The following is an 18,332-nucleotide window of genomic DNA, read 5'->3' as shown; positions in this document are numbered from 1 at the left end:
TGCTCTTTGCAGAAGTTTTCCGTTTTCAAGGCCGTATGGCTGGGGCACCGTCTTGGGTCCACACATAGTTTTCAGGATAGTTAGCCTTCAGCCAGGCCAAGATTTTCCACATTGGGTTTGAAGAAGAACAGACCCATTTTCTTCCCATCAGAGGCCACGACTCCCAAGCATTTTGTTTGGGCCGGATATTTTGTCCTGAAGGTGACGTGAATTTACTCAGGCGATGCTGCTCGTTTCAGCTTCACAGTCGACGGATGACTCTTTTAAGTAACTAAGGAATTTTTCGCATCTCTCAAGCCTTAAGGCCTTTATCTTGTAGGTGAAGAGGAGTCTTGACGAAGCTCTAAAAGCCGAGGTCATCATGAACTTCCCTCCTGATGGTGAGCTCGTCAGCAAAGCGGCGCATTAATGCTATTGGATTTTCCTTGATCTTGGCCTCCAGGACTTTGTAAATGTTTCATCTCTCTTCAAACAATTTCTTCCACTTCCTTCCTTCCTTTTGACTCACTTTCCTTGGCTACCCTGATGTTCCGGACTGTCCACGCACACTCATGCTGACAATGTCTGAAATTATTTTTTAGATCAACATCCGCGTCGAGAAGATCCGAAATCCTTTTTTGATACCTGTTCATTCATTTTTTTTCCGATTTTTATCTTATCGGAAATACTGCGCTAGAAAAACTGCACATGTATCAGAACATTGCATGACATGTCACCTGAAACCTTAATTAGTGCAAAAAAAAAAGTAATAATAATAATGACATGAAAAATTTCTCTATTGCACTCACTATGTAAATAATTTTCACTTAATTTGAATTTCTGTCAATTGAAGTAAGTAGATAATTATTCCATTTTAATTTGATGAATCGGATTTCATAATTGTGTTCTCTCCCCATATAAAAAGATTTTGCGACAGAAAGGTCAATATGAGGGAAGACAATACGATGATCTAACTTTTACTTGGTATTTATGTTAAATGTTATTTATTTCCATTATTATGATAACTATTTCCCCTTCCAGCCTGTACACATTTTTTAAAGGTTATGGCATTTTCATATACCTTTGTCCTATATACATATACCATCAAGAACTAGGACTAAAGGCTGACCATATTGAAATTATTATTAAGTAATTGCGAAACGCATTTAATTAAAGATATTTCCTTGAAAAGGAGATTAGTATATTTTAGAACTCTTAAAAAGAAGTAGTCATTAATCGTATTAATTGATGCAACTATCTTCGTTAATTAAACAAAGTTTCACTCCTAAGTACTTATAATAACATTAGTTCTTACTTCCTTCAATGTAAAAGAGTATTCCATTGAGGGAATTAGGGCATTTCATTATGTGACCATGAGTAAGTTGATACAATTGGACTGAATTGAGTGAAACATCTGTTCCTCTACAAAAAATCTTACTAATTGTCCTGAAAAAGTCATTAAAAAATAAGATTGATTCAACTTAGGAGCCATCTGGTGATTAAACAATAATGTATGGATTAATGAATCTTTGAACCAAATGAAGTCAATTTCTGATCTAAGACATAACACTTTGTATATTCAATGTAGATCCCGCGGTCGTTTAGCATGTAACATTGAGCGTATATACAGGATACCCTGTTTATAGTCCTCCCTGGTTTATGTCACATATATATTTTTAATCTAAGAAAATATAATGTAGTCTTATAAATGAAATATTGCAGGCGTCTACATGTAGCATCGAGCTGTTTTTGTTAATGAGCGCTCTAGAGACTAAATTACTCATCCGTCACGCCATCATATTTAAAAATAATCCTCAAACTTATTTTTATTCTTCCATTCTTAAGGAGAGAACACTTCATATGAATTGATCTAATTACGCGTGAGTGTGCTCATGAAAAACGGAGATTAACACTGAGGATTTCTTGAGGAGTTATCTTCTATACTAGAAAATATTTTTTTTTATTTTTAGCCAATGCTTAATTAATCTAGGTTATTGGCGAGTACTACCGCTAGTAATAATAGTAGGATAGTCTTGTGGTAATTGTTACACTTTGCTTTTGGCTCAATTACTGGGAGCTGGTTTCACTGAGACTCGTCAAAATTTAACACAGCATACAGTAATGTTGTTCGTTGTTTAGTATTACTATACTGATAAAAATAGGCCGCCAATAATGTAAACCCTAAAATTTCAAATCCCCCTTCCTACTCTAAACAAAATCGTACTTTATAAAAAATGCAATAATAAAAATTTTATCGTAAAAGTAAAGCAATGAAATTTCGGAGCAGGACTGCTCCCACCACACCAAATAAACATCCTGGGGACGCCCTAGTAAATGCATTTCAAGTGCTCATTACGATCTTTTTGTTTATATTTTTCAGAAAGAAAGAAAAAATAATTTATTCAAATGATACTGGTCATTAGGCTTCCAAATCCTCAATTTGTAGGAGGTGCATCTAGATTGAATTTTGTCATAGATTTGTCAAAATTTGCAAATAAGTGGTGTAGCCTATATGAAGCCTAACAAAAACTTGTTTTTAACATTATGAGTGATTCCATAGTCATTTTATCAATGCTATACTGTTTATGCATTATTACCTAATTACTAGCTAATTACAAACAATAATCAAATTTAGTTTCATTCATACTTATGCGACCATGGCGACCTGTATTACCCTGACGATGGGTTAATATGGGACATTGTTACAACTATCTGCGGTGCTCCTAATAATGATTACATATGTTCATGTATTAAAAAAGAAAAATGATGTTATCAGAAGGATATAAAATAAAGTCAGAGTTATAGAGCCTTTATCATAATTATAATAGTTTAGGAATTTTTATGAGTCACGAAAAATTGTTTTAAGTCATTGACCATCATCTAACATAAATGCATGTATTTATTTAAACCCACGCTTTTTCAAGGGATTCCTCGCTTAACTCTAGAAAACTCACAGAAGAAGAATACTAATAAAGAAATGATATTTGTGATAAATACCATGTAAACAATTGTGCAAGATATGCAAATTACATTTATAATTTGCGAAAAAGAACATATGTATTAAATCATATGCATCTTCACAATTTACGTCGGTATTCCTTCAATATTAAGTAGATGTCAAAGTAAACCTTTTCGCCTCTATTATCCAATTTAATACTTTTAATAGCTTTAGTGATAACCTTTCATTTTTTGATAAATAAATAGCGTTTGTTCTCTTACCTATCGCGAAGCCTTACCTAGTTTACAACAAAATACCCTAGATATTTTGTTCTCAGCAGTCGATTCCCTCCTCTCACTTGATACGTCTTGGCTAGTTTATAATTTTTATTTATTTGTGATAAATAAAGGAATTAATTAATTAAATACTAATGCTCCGTTTCCAAAAGAACAGGAATACAATTTCTTGTTGATCCCTCGTAGCTTTGCCATTTTATTATTTCTGAGAAGAACTACTGGTTACGTATTTACAAATAGAATTTTTATAGCTATGCTTATAATAAAATATTACTAAGGAGTATTATAATATAGTATCGAATACAAAACTATGTAGGATTTAAATAGTATGAATTTATATCATTCTTAAAATTGTGGAGAAATAATATGACAATGATAGTCTACTAGTACTTAAGAGATAAATAACAGTGTGACTAACAACTTACTTGGCTAACTACCAGATGATTTTTGGCCTTTTTTTCAGTTGTTTTTTTCATGAAAGTTTGCGTGATACAAATAGGTAGGACGTGCCCTCCATCCTAAAATTTCCTACTAGGTGGGGGGGGCGTGAATTCCGTCCGGTTAACAACCACTGTTTTAAGGGAAATGTTATAATATTTGATAAGTCAATACAGCTATTTACAAAAAAATTCAAAAAATAAATTTTCTAGTAAAAAAAAACAAATATTCCTTAATTTAGAAGGGAGCTACAGTTCCTCTAGCCCACCCCCTGCGGACACCTCTGCATTTTTTGACAAAAATTTCAAATTAAAAATAGGAGGATTTATTTCCTATACAAAGGTAGTTTCGTTAAATTCAGGACGGGCACAAAGGATTAAGCATAATTATTTGCTTATGAAAATTGACGATAATGAATTAATCATTGAAGAATGCAAATGTAATCACGACTCAATTTTGTGGAAAATGGTTTAACTTGTTGTTGTGTGGACGGGTTACATATGTTCATTTTAATACTTGAAAGTAATTTAATGTAAGCTAAAGGAAATATCATTAATAAGATATATATATATTAAATGGTTATCTTATCACGAAATATTTGTATTAAAGAATATATAGTTTTCTGATTGTCTTTTAAAAAAAATTGATCGTTACTTAATGGAGTTTGTACTAGCGTTTTTTTCGTGCCGGTTTGGGTAATAATAAAAATATCTGTATTTTGGTAATTTTTCATACTTTTTTCGACTCAAAATATAAATAATAAATTAGTTCAGAGGAATTGACATGAACTTACGGATGCGTCTAGCTCAGAAATTTGATGACTTTTAAAAAAAAAAAAAATTCTTAATAACTTTGTTTAGGGTGGGGTCTGAAATTTGAGGGGTTTCGTCATTAGTGGGTCATTTTTTTATGACGTATTGGAGCTACTAGTACTAGCTCTAACACCAGTTTAGTATAGTGCTGTTTTAAATGTATCAGTACTCGCGTACCACTAAATTAACAATTAAACGTACTACAATGGTTTGTTCTATTAGTATCCACATACTACATATTTTTGGAGTAAAAGAGTAAATAGGAGTCTTTAAGAAAAGGTTATTTACATTAAGTCGTGACATGAGAGAAACGATTTAATGGGATTAATCATATTTTCCGTTATGCTAACAAAATAAAAACCAAAAATTAACGTAGTCGCCTTGACAATTTAAAGAATGTTAGGGAGAAAAGTAGCTTAATTGTCATGACGTTTCTTTAAATTAGCTGAGAGGAGCTATGAGATGTTAGAGGGGAAGAAAAAAACCCACACACACACTCTCCGTATCAAGTAATAATATAGGCATGGATTGTTTGTGGGGGTCTTTATCTGCTACACGGAAAGGAATAAGTCACCGAATCGAAGATGATTTCCATCCTCGGGGAGTTTTGGGCAACAACTTCCGTGTCTCAGTTCAGAGCACTGAAAACGGGTCGTGTAATGGGTCCTCCAGCACGATAAATACACAAAAAACACGACCATGGCAACAAATGGTGGCTCAAGAAAAAGCAAATTAAATGGTATGGAGTGGTTTAGCAAGTCTCCAGATCTCAATCCCATCTTATCAGTGGGTGAAATTCTAAAAAGGCCAAGGGATCCTATAGTTATTTCCTCCACTGTATCTATTTATAGTGGCAAATACTTATATGAAGTTATAAATGCTGCAAGTACCAGTTCTTAATCAAGTTTCAGTGATGGAAAAGATAGTACTCAAAAATCGACAATAAATAATTGGCTTTCCGATTATACCCACAAAATGATGCATGAATTCCTTCCTGTTGACAAAGAGTATCAAATTTGCATTTCCTATAGTTTTATAACGATGCAATAAAATACAACCTATATTATGTGAATACTCATATTGTGTGTATTCCTTACTAGTAAACATATTCGTACTAATGGGGTCTTAAATAACTCCACACGGATAATTATACTTTAATAAACTGGAATAAAATAAATTTCACGCTATACAATAAACATCCTTCATTACACCGGCACCGGAATGTATTTTGTAATTGGGGGGAGGGTATGGTTCCGGCGTTAGAGTTTCATTATCATGGACGAGTATATGACATAGGTTCTGAATCCATAGCACGTATGAATAACCAGGTTTGTAAAAAGTATGATAATGGAAGAGAGTTGCACCCTGAAAAGGTTTTTTTTTTTAAATATTCTAAAGCGGTTATTATTTTTCTTTTTTTCTTCAAAAGAACAATAATTATAAAGTAACTATTAGTGCTTGAATGAGAAGGAGTAACAATAAGTATATTTCTTGTGGAGTTATAAGTCTAACTAGGGGCTGGACTCGGAATAGAATTGAGGATCGATATCCTTGTAATTCTAACCCCATGCTTGATGGTGTTCTTGGGGTTAGTCTCACCAATTTTCTTTCTCCAAACACTTTGGTGAAAGATTCCTATAATATCTCTCGCTGTTTAAATAAACTTACCATTAAAATTAAAGACCGTTATTTTCTTTGTGAGCCGGCCAATTTTGAAAATATGCAAGGGGGGATCACATACTTATATTCTCAAGTTGTATATAAAATTGTCCTCAATAAATAAACAATAATAAAAATTTTGTTTAATATTTTTAAAATTATGCAAGAACATTAATAATAGGGATGCTCCTGTAAATGCATGTAAATTAACGGCATTTCTTTTTTGATATTATTAGTCAAAAAGTATGGAAATACTATTTATAATCAGTTTTACCTCCTTGGCCAGGTCTATTCCATTAGTGGCCTGGCAACAACTTTCTATTGACTTCAGTTGAAAGATTATTTTTTATCAGCCAGACCTATTATAGAGGGTGCCAGGGTCGTGATTAGGACTTTTCTGACATTTTTATTTATTTCATTTTGATATTTTTTTATTATTATTATTTTTTAATAAAAGGCACAAATTGGCAATTATTTTTTTTAATGACTTTAGTATTTAGAAAAGACGATTTGTTTAACATTTATGTCATTGTTGCACCCCTCTTTAGTCACTGGTCTGGAAGCACATTTAAAAAATTCAAAGATTGTTACGCATAAAATTTCTGGAATGTGATCACAGTCCTCGTGCAATACTGTTTACATTATATTTATACAAACATCATTTTTGGACCCCCCAGTGACTTCCCTTGTAGTTACGGCACTGATTACACCTATAGTTTTTTTCTTGTATTGTTGATATTAGTTTGTGCGTACTCTGTAACTCAGGTGGACAATGACTTCTCACTTTTGGAGAATTTATAATTATCACATAGAATCAAAATTAATGGGTTTTAAAGATTTATAATTATTACCCTTCCTCCCTCTACTTTCAAAAACGATGTACGGAACCTTTAACTAATATACCTTACTATCGTCTTATTACTATAATTGAGCAGCCCTTCTTTTAAAAAATGTGGCTTAATTCTATTTGAGTACATTATATATTTACTTATTTATGGAAAACTCATTATTAAGTTTAGAAAATGCATTCTGAATCCTAAAAAGGACTAGTGTTCTACACTTTGCATTATAGTTAATGAGTAAATTACTCAATGTGTCTATGAGCAGAACCCTGGTCGCCGGAAGACGCTATGCATCATGTAGGATTTTCTCTCACGCACCCCTTATGTGATTAGTATAACTGAGTTGTATTGACGAAATACTTATATCGGTGTTAGGGTATCTCAAGGCATACTCTGGGCTAGGTGTTCGAAACGTCTTGGATTGTTATTAAGATGAAAATCTAAAAGATTTCGTTGGCATTTTTTTTTTTTTTATATATATCCGGTTCGAACTTATTGGCGTGATAGTTTGTTTTAGAACTGAAGTCAGCTGTTTAGGTAAGATTAAATACTCATAAGTGGAAAAAGGAAGATGCCGTTCTAGTCTGGACTGGTCACACCAACATCATGGAGATGTTCTCAGTCAGCAATCGGGAAATTGCTTTATCACTCGAGATCCCTTTTGCTTAGGAATGATCAATTAAAAGTTTTCTCATCACTAAAGGAAATGACCTTGTTTCCATGATGTTTAAAATCATTTAGGATGTGTTTACAGTGCTGGAGACCTGTGGTTTTTTTTTTTTGGTTTTTTTACTCGACTAAGTAAAGGTCGTTTCTGAAGTCTTGGGGACTTAACACGTGCAATTTTAAAGGCTCTCAACACTAAACTTGACGATGAGTTTTTTCTTGCAGCTCAGTCATTTTCATTCTTGGATTGGCTTCAAATGCTGCTGAAGCAAATTGTGTAGTTCGTTTGTTCGATCACTTCGAGGTTTATCTTCAATACAATTTCACCATCAAGTTGTTTCCTGACCCTCTCAGGGGCATTCTCATGATTTTTTTTTTTTTTTTGAAAATGGATTTTTTATTTCTTTAAGACCTTTTTTTAGAAAATAAATCCTTCATGGTTTTTTTTTCTTCAATTTTGATTTTAATAACATTCGAAGACTTTTCGAACACGCGGCAAAGTATTTTTTTTTATCCTTCAAAATATGACCTGCATACTCCCTTTTTTTCTAGCTACACATATGAATAAATTTTCCAAAAACCGTAAAAATGTTGTCTCTGGAACAAGAATAACCTGTTCCGACTGGAGCTTTTTCTGCCTTTTGCTTGACTGTAGAATGTCCATGTCCTCTAAACGCACAATGCTGTTCTAGATAATCAGTGTTTTTTATAAATTTATATTTGAGTACCTGAGATCAAATAAACAAAAATATGTATTGTCAAAAATATGATATTAATATTTTTGGAATACCCTAATGTATTATATTATGCAGATGCAATGTTTGAATATTAATTGTTGCAATCGTTAAAAGCTTGCCACTTCTACTAATACAAGCAGCTCAATCATTAGATTTTACATTTTCTTGTTTTCGTTGTTATATTAAGTATTTAACTACATCAAATATGCAATTAAAATGCATACACTGATGTAATTTAATAATGAGTATGTTATATTAATCGTACAATAACCCTTCATAGTATGTAAGTCCATCTAAATTTAGTCATTTCAAGCATAATCTGATTGTATTTCATGAAGTAAATAATTGTTTGAGTAGGAATACACATTTAAAATTGTCAAGTGCCGGAGTTGTTATGTAATGGGGGAATCATATCATGTTGCTTCCATGGATTTCGTGCATTAGACGTATATTGATTAATAATACAACAGTTGCTATTAATATATTATCTTTTCATTAATAATGAATGTTAGGACTTGTTAAATAAGATCCTTTACTAATAATAGGTATCTTTGTAATGCCTAATAGATTCTTAGTTGATAGTTGACTATTATTTTGAATATAAGATGATAATTCTCCTCTCAATTTATGATATCAATTTATCGACTTTACAACTCCTTATGTATCCTATTTGATACATTAGTTTTCAAATCTTCAATTTGAGCAGTTTTCTAATTGCAAATATATATCGCCCTGGAACCAAATGTCGTCATATCATATTTTTTTTAAATCCCATGTAATATCTAGAGAAATCACATCAATTCAGTATAATTTCGTCACAATAAAATAACTATACTCGGAGCTACTGGACGTTCAGTTTTATGTGGAGGAACGGAGATGCACAATAGTTATGTGATTAATAATCAAGGACAAATCATCAACTGTAACATCACTGATCTGAGAATGCGTTACATCTAGGAAACTGGAAAGAAATTGAAGGATTCGAAGACCCCCAAAGGATTATTTTGAGGTCACAGGAGCATTCCAGAAAGGTCAGCGACGCGGAGTTTATTGAAAAGGTGCGCTCCATCATTTACTGCAAATAATGGAGCAGACTGTGATCACCCAAGTGCCTAGCTGCCGCCCTTGGATGAGGAGAACTGCTACGACCTCGTGAACAAGGACCAGTGGTCACCCCAACAGACACGATTTTTTATTCGATGGATTATTTTGTCTAGAGCTACCTTGAGACACACACTAATAGACGTCCCCACACAACTAAGGCAAGTCTAGTGGTCATCATCAAGGAGCACATCGCATTCATCCCCATGGACCTCGTTATTAAAGCCCGCTTCAGAGACCATATCGAAGATGAGTGCAATTTTATATCGAGTAAACCTTAATGACTACTATGACCAACAATGACTTTGTTTTTTATTTGAAATAAAAATATTAAAAATTACGGATTTTACGTTGTTTTTTGTAAATACGGGAGAGGGCGTCTCATACAAGGCAAGAAAATTCAGGTCTTGGAACGCCGGCTCTCTGTTTAACTTTAAATTTTCTTAGAGAATATTTAATAGATATGTAATGTGAGTTTTGCGTGAAAATGTTTCAAAATTAAGTAGAATTAAGTTTGACTAATTTGGAAAATGATGAATATTTTAAAGGCAGGAACAGTTCAGAAATGTAATATAAGTAAGTCGATTAGATTATTTACAGCTTATCAATAAATACCCGTACATTGGATATGAAACATATTAAAATGGAAGGAAATCTTCCTGTCTCCAAAATATTAATTTATTAGAAGTATTTTTATGCGTATAAAATTAGATTTTTGTTAAAGCATTCAAGATGGCCGAAATCGACAATGCTGACGTCACATAAAAACGCTCTTTTAGATTAATTTTGAATGTCAATAGAATACATATATACTTCTATGGGAATATGCTTATAAAAGACTTTGGTGCCCTTTATAAAAGCAAGTCTTCCTAGCAATTTGTCCATACACATACATAAATAAATATTATTGAAGAATCTGCTCCTGGCATTTTTATTGATATAGTGATCAAAATAATATGAGTGTGTATGTTTATACTTTATATACTTATATTTATGTATGTATATAATTTAGTGATACGGAAAATAAACTATTTGTACTAATAAGAGCGAGTCTTCAATCATTCTTTTTATTAAGTCAGTAACTCAACTAGTAGCACTGTTTTAAGCTTACTTTAACTCAACAACAAAACAATCAAATGGACTCTATATGTTGAATAATTCGGATCAAATTTATAATTATTTACAGTTGAAAAAATAAGTATCTAATCTCTGCTGATTTTGTAAGTTTGTCTACTTATAAAGGATTTCTATGGGAGTGAGGTCCGTAGATTGACTAGGCCACTCCATGTCCTTGATGTGATTCTTTTTTAGCCCTCCTTAGTTGTCATGACACTATTTTTTGGGTCATTGTCGTGCTGGAAGTTCAGGTTGTCGTCCAAGATTTCCCGAAGCATGTAAATTTTCGGTGTTTCCTTTTCATTGAGAAACACCCCCAAACCATAGTGTTTCCACCCACATGTTGGATGGTGGGGATATGTTCTTGGGGGTTATAATCCCCATTTGTCTTCCTCCAAACAATTCTTCTTTTTTTTTGTTCATATATTGTCTCTCACTGTTAAAATAAACCTACCGTTAAAATTATAAACCGCTTTTTTCTTTGTCAGTAAGCAAACTTACAAAATTAGCAAGGGTTCAAATACATATTTTTTCCACTGTTCAGAGTCCAGGAAAAGTACTGTTAAATTAACTTTATATTATATAACTATATGTAAGGTTCCGAGCTATTATGTATAAAATCAAATTGGATTGAAACTTGATAAAAAAAACCGTTTTGAATAAAATAGCAGTTTTGGTAACCACAAAGGAAGTCAAGAGAGAGGCTATAATCAAGGAGTACATGAAGGGCAAATCTCGACCAGCCATCTTGAGAAACCTGAAGATCCTTGAGGTCAACCCCATGTTCATCAAGAGAGCCAGTGAGAGGTACGAGGAGACGCAATCTATCCAGGACAGACCCAAACCAGGCAGACCAAAGTCAAAAAGGACACCCGGAGTCGTCAAAGCAAGGATTGCAAGAAATCCCAGGAGGTACCTCACCAAAATGGCCAAGGATTTCAACATGGGTGCAATAATAATGAAAGACCTTATCTGAAATGATCCTGTGGTGTATCTCTACAAATTAAAGAGGCAACAGCACCTGTTAAGCAAGGTCAAGACTAAAAGACTTGAGCGAAGCAATGTAATTCTTCAGAAGCTGAAGACTGTCACAGCTCCCAACATTGTGCTCAGTGATGAGAAGATTTTAACAATGGAACAGGCTTTTAACCCCCAAAATTATCAGATTCTTGACAAAAAAAGGTGACCATGGAGTCAACTGAGTGCAGAAGCCATAGTTTGTGATGGTTTGGGGACTGTGACAGGTAAGTCCCCCTTGGTGTTTGTTGGGGTGAAGATCAACACCAAGGAGCCATCAGCACCATCCTGGAGGAAGGTCTTGTCCCCTTGGCCAATAACACTTCCAGAATGAGCCGTACACCTTCCAATAGGATGGTGCCCCTCCCACACACCCAAAGAGACGCAAATGTGGTGTTAGAGCAACTTGAGTGGCTTCAAAGACCAGACAAGGATATGGACTGTGGTCAAGGCTAAGAGTGACCATTTCGAATTAAAGTTATGTCACATGTTGTTGAAATTTGTGTCGGTCTATGACTATAATTATATCCAAACTATGTACTTATTTATATCATTAGTACTTTAATAAACATTCAACAGAACTTTCCGCGGTCCCTGTATTTTGGACATATAAATATACTAGCGTAGTACTAGGTGTCGACTGAAAGGTAAGTTTTGCATTAATAATATTGAAGATAACTCTCCAAGAAATCCTTGGAGTTACTTATAGTTTTTTATGGACACATTTACTCGTAGTTACTCAATACTTGGTTCTTCTCTCGTCAAGAATAATAATAGGAGCATGAGAGAAAAATTAATATCACTGATGAGCCAAGGTCTATAGTCTCCAGAGCGCTACCTGACTGAGCCTTACCTACACACGCTTGATGCTACATGCAAAACGCCGGCGAAATTTCCTTAATATGACTACATTGTTATTTCTTGAATCAAAAATATGTATATGATATACGTCAGGGACCGCTATATACATGCTTGATGCTACATGCAAAACGCCTGCGAGAGTTTATTTATATAACTACATTGTTATTTCTTAGATCAAAAAGGACTGTTTCATTCCGACTATCTCCTTTGTGAGTAATTGAATTGAAGGAATAATTAATAACTCTTTTAAAAGAGCCGTTCATTTTGAACGACACATCAGTAATGTAAATGTATTATTATTTATTCAAGCCGTATTACACATAAATCACATTTTAAAAAATATAAAATTTTTCTTGACTTTCCAACGAAGCAGCTTTGTTATGTATTAGTATTATATGAAAGAGAATCCTTCATATAACAAAAGCTTACTTATTTACTTAGAATGGAGTATTAATATGATTCATTTTGTGTACATATATATGTAGAACTAGACAGACTTTTAAAAATAAACTAAATCCTATTAGACTCAAGGAGAATAATAGAAAGAAAGAGAGAAGTGAAGACACACCATGTGTACATAATATTATATTTTTGTTGCCTGATGATCAGTTTTTGTCTATTCTAAGTTTTGCTTCTTGAAATATTTTTGAACACTGGCGTCCACAGGTGGTGGGATAGAGGGGCTGCATCTCCCGCCCCTAATTATGGAATTGTTGCTTCTTACTAGAAAATTTAATGTTTGAAATTTTAAAATATTTAATTTTTGAAAAAAATTTATAAAAAAAAATATTTTTTTGTGCACAGCTGTGCATTTTGAAAAAAAAAAAATCATTGATTTATTTTTTTTCGAAAATTTTAATTACTCTTGTGACTTTATTTTCTTGTGTAATAAACTTTGCTTTGAGCTTGGATATTTCACATTTCATTATGATCCTTTAAACTCCTATGATGTTTTGCCTCGATACAAGCGCTGTGGTTCTCCAGACAAGTTGCATCGGACGTTAAACAGTACCTACTATTCAATAATTGTAGGGAATTGTTCGCAGCTTAAACGTAGCTAATTCTAATTTAGCCAAATTTACGTTTAGAACACTTATTACTGATTTAATTAAAAGATAGCTGGCAACAAAATACAGTTTTTGTTTTAATGAGGTAACACTTAATCGTGATCTCTGTTTAAACATCAAATAATCCCACTGTGCCAATGTTCACAATTCGGAAACACAGATGACGTCATCATCAATTGATCTAAACCGAATTTGAAACTATACTTATCATTGGGCCGAATTTTTCTATGTGCCATGCCAAGACTGAGTTTCTGACTTTGTAATACCGAATTATTTCGGTATTACAAAAATAATAACGGTCTAGGAGGATTTCCAGTCTGAAATCCAACATCTCTTTCATTAATTGAGTTAATTAAACACTTGTAAATGATGATTCAAGTGCAAATCCTCCCTTCCCTTGGTTCGAGTTTCATCTCTTAAATTTATTCTGCCTTGATAACACGAGTATAATGAATTCAATGTTTCATTTTACAGTTATGGACATGTCTATAATAATTATGTATAATTTATATTCATTCTCATATTATTATGTACATACATATATTGGGGAGAAATTGGACATGATGTTTTTTACTTCTCTTGCTTCGTTAACCAGTTTTAATTAGTTTTTGGTTTTTTGGATCATACTCCTGAAACAAGAATGAATAAAAATTTATCAAATAAAAAGATGGTTATGATTTGTCTAATCTAGATCTATTAAATTAGCAGCCAACAAGTTGAGTAGCCAATCGATACTTTTTCGACTAAAAATATTGAACAAAATTGGGCAGTGGCTCCCAATTTGTGCTTCCCAGAATGTTGCCACGGGCTCCGCGAGAAATATATGTAAATAATAAATATTTATTTTTTACAATAATAGGTAGGAGAGTGTGTGTCTCAGCAGAATATTTAAAAAAATACATAGGGCTCTCCAGTGATGAAAAGGTTGGAAATCACTACCTTAAAGACTTAAGTGTAGGAGAGTATATATATATATATTTTATTTTATTTGGGGGGGGCATTTGTCCGAATATACCATGAGATAGAGCGTTTTCTCGTGGCCTCAGTTTTTTTATGATTGTCATTTTAGGGGCTTAAACAACCAAGTTTTAAAACAAGGATAACACTTTTTTCATTAATATTAAGGAAAATAGTGAACTTTTGAATGTCAAAACGGGTCCAACGAATAAAAGGACTTATATCACACTGTCGTATCAAAATTCTATCCTTTTAATTCCTAGTAATATTTTATATATGGCCTTAAAATATATTAGAAATATGTTTATACAATATTATTTCATAACATAAACAATAAATTAACTATTACAATGGTAATAATAAGATATTTTTTTCTAATTATCCTACTTTTCTTTTCCCAAATCGATCAAAAAAAAAATACAAATACAAATCTAAGCATTTTTAGGATTTTTTAGTACTTTAATTTAATTCAAATATTAGTGTTTAGTATTGGCATTCAGTGATATTCAAAGCAGGTGTTAAGTCTTTTTTTTTTTTAATTCATAAAACCATTTGATGAAGTTTAATCAAGATTTATTGCAATTTTTTTCATTTTATGTAGTCAAAATATCAACTTTGATCCCCTTAAAATGGCGCCTCCTTCAATTATAATGTAATTAATGACCTCAATTAAAACTCTATTGGTAGTTTCTTAATAATTAAGAGGGCAATTCCCCCTCGTCTCCTACGACTATACTTACAAGGATGTCCGCAGGGTTTTTGTTCTAACCAAGGTTAACATTATATTATATATAGGACAATTTGTTCTGGGATGGAAATTATCTCAGAAATTGAGGGGGGTTAGTAATCGGTGGATCAATTATATCTTTGATGTAATGGTACTTCAAGTACTGGCTCTAATACCAATTTAATTTAGGTCCCTTTGGTTTCGGTCCCGGGTTACCGAACAACACTACGACTCACTTTTTTTTTCATTTTCTTAGTATTGGATTGTTACTCTAATTATTTCCTATTTACAAATTATTATTTGTTTTTTGGCCTAACATGTAGCCTATTGAAATTTGACTTATCTCCATGTTAATACACCATATAATATTTCCTTTGATACTTTGATTGAAATCCACCACATGGGAGTTGAAATAGTAGTCTGCTTACTTACTAAATTGGAAGTTCGATGCAACTTACTCATATTCATTATATTACATGAATCTTTTTGTAATGATTCATACTAAATAATATCTATGAAATATCTTATTCGTCATTACTCATTGAGCAATTTTGGTGAATGAATTCATCTGTGTTTTAAATTAAAATTGCCATGGAGTGGTTCATTTATTAAATACGTATTGACAATCATTGTGGATGATATCATGAAGTAACAAGATAATTTTTTTACCATATACAGCAATACTCGAACAACCATAAATGTTGGAACTAGTACTATAATCGAACATTTTATTCTTGTTGGAGTTTAAATGGTAGATTGTATAACTAAAAGGAGCTTAAGATAAAATTTGTAGGATGGAGTGTTTTCATGAGACTTCAGCGATGTTGATTTTGTCCATCTCGGGGACCTAAACAATCAAAGGGGTACACTGTATAAGTTTGCCTCCATGTTATACTTCTAATTTATCAAAATTGTAGACAGTGACAGTAGAAAGTTGAAATTCAATTATCGAAACCTTTTAATAATAAAGAAATAATTTTGCTAAATGAAGCAACGCGAAAATTATATTATTGGAGTAGGAGGAGAGGGACTATGAGCCGATCTGTTGACTGAGGATGACATCACATTATGTAAAGTACTACGACTATTTCTACTATCTGATCTCCTCCAGCCTGTTTCCTCACTCTATGGATCTACTCCGAGTTCCTCTTTCCCCTCCCGTTTCCCCCTGTATACTCCATAAGAGAAAAACTCATAACCTTCTCCACTTAATAAGACCCTTCATCTACTTTCATGATCCTCCAAAGTGCTAATTGTCCGAATATCTCGAAACAGTCGAGGTCCCTATCCTCCTACTCTTATGAAAATAATATATTCTTCGCTTTGCTAAGTTATTTCCTTAGTATTTAAAGGTTACGAATATTGAATTTCAATTTTCCACTGTCGCTGTCTCCAATTTCGAGATAGAAAGATAAAGTATGACCTGTAAGAAAACTTATACAGTGTACCCAGACTTAACACTTCCATTAAATACCACTTGATGCAAATGATAAACAGCGAAGATTTGAATATCATCAGTCATATGTACTGAAGACCCCTACGAAATCTCTGAATTAGTACAATTACTTTTAGATCAATCAGGGATGAGAAAAGTCTTCTTTTTTTTTTTGGTGAGTGCCATTTTGACATCCTAAAGTTCCCTATTTTCCTTAATAATAAGGGAAAAGTGTTTCCATTCTTATGAAACTGCTTTTTAAGCCTTAAAATGGCTGACGTTGCATAAAAACTCTCTATAGTCTAACACGAACAGATTAATTCCGGAAGGGATGTAGCTGGCTGTAAATACTATTAAGCTTAGTTTTTAGTTCCAGAGTTGTCGATTTCATCATCACATGATACATCATTGATATTTGAAGCCAAAATCAATTCAGGACGAATTATCGTGAGAAAATATGTATTTACAAATCATTGTTATACAAGTTCTTGTTCATGTGATTTAAAAAAAAATATGAGATGACAATGACTTGTTGATTTTAATGGATGTAGTAATAAGTACAGATGATTTATTGTGAGAGAAAAGTTATTGTATGTATATTTCTTATTTCGTCTCATGACGAATACGGAATATGCAAGTGTACATATAAGTGGGTTCTCTCATGCGGAATAACTCTGATTATTTCAAAGCATAAGGACCAGTCCTAATGCTTTGAATAATATTATGTTTAAATGTGGATTTAATCTACTCTGATGTTGTCGTTCGCTTTTTTTTAACTCATAAATAAACAATGCCTCACTTCATACTCTATAGCTGTATAACTCTTCATACTACACATAATAAAAATATCACAAAAGAAAATGGCTTTGAAAAATAATAATAATAATAATTTTTGAACGACGAGTAAACATTAATCCAGGTTGTATATACGTACTTTAATTTCTGTAGTAGTATGTTCCTCAACGACGAAGGAGCAATACGATGATTGTGTTGTCATAATATGTAGAACTTAGTGAAAAAAGGAAATAATAAAAAAGGCTTAATTTTTTTTTTTTTTTTTTACAAGAAAAAAATTTTATGGCTCTTCTTGGTGTAATATGTGTTTTTATTTTATGTGATTAATTTGTGAAGCTGCTCTCTCCTTACTAATAACTCTGAATAATTAAACCTACTTTTAAAAGGGACAAAATAGTCAAAGTGTGTGGAGAGGAGAGGGGGGTGTATTGAAATATAAGTAGTATTCATAATTACATATTTAAAAAATTGAGCATCTCACACCTTTGGTTCATGAGCTCTCTGCTTCTTCATCTACTACAACTCTTGGCAATTTGTCAAATTTCTTTGGGAAACTACAAAATAAAAACATACAACAAAGAGCAGGGAGTGATGATCCTTCAAGTCCTGAAGAAGTGCTGCTCATTCTGAAGAATTGTGAGTGTTTGTTTTTTAGTCATGCTGTGAATGAATGATAGGGAGTAAAGGAGATCTTTGAAATCATGTACAAGTTAGAGAGTTGGGGTCGTCCTCAGTTACCTCCTGAAGGAATTGAAACGGATGAGAAGGGTGTTTCAAAAGAGAGCGTAGTGGGGTGCTATGGAAAAACCGCATTGGGTAGAGTTAACTTAATACTTAATCATTTATACTGTTTCTCCATTAATCAAGGTCTAGTTTTGATAATACAGTT

The 18,332-nt window shown here is 32.8% G+C and overlaps 1 protein-coding gene across 5 annotated transcripts in view; it reads left to right on the top strand.

Moving 5' to 3' along the window:
* The window catches only part of sn (fascin domain-containing protein singed), a 53,188-nt gene that overhangs the window by 27,552 nt on the left and 7,304 nt on the right, over positions 1 to 18,332 (top strand). Inside the window, exon 1 of one of the 5 annotated variants that reach the window (XM_040715839.2) lies at positions 17,598 to 18,259. The exons of the other annotated variants lie outside the window; for them this stretch is intronic. Within the exon in view, the coding sequence (XP_040571773.1) occupies positions 18,145 to 18,259 (115 nt within the window). The 5' untranslated portion in view covers positions 17,598 to 18,144. Of the gene's footprint in view, positions 1 to 17,597; positions 18,260 to 18,332 lie in introns of those variants that run through there. 5 annotated transcript variants of the gene reach the window in all.

The sequence above is a fragment of the Lepeophtheirus salmonis genome, chromosome 6 (genome assembly GCF_016086655.4).
Source record: "Lepeophtheirus salmonis chromosome 6, UVic_Lsal_1.4, whole genome shotgun sequence".
NCBI classification, from domain to species: domain Eukaryota; kingdom Metazoa; phylum Arthropoda; class Copepoda; order Siphonostomatoida; family Caligidae; genus Lepeophtheirus; species Lepeophtheirus salmonis.
The sequence above is the reverse complement of the archived record's forward strand: the minus strand, read 5'-3'. Positions and strand labels throughout refer to the sequence as shown.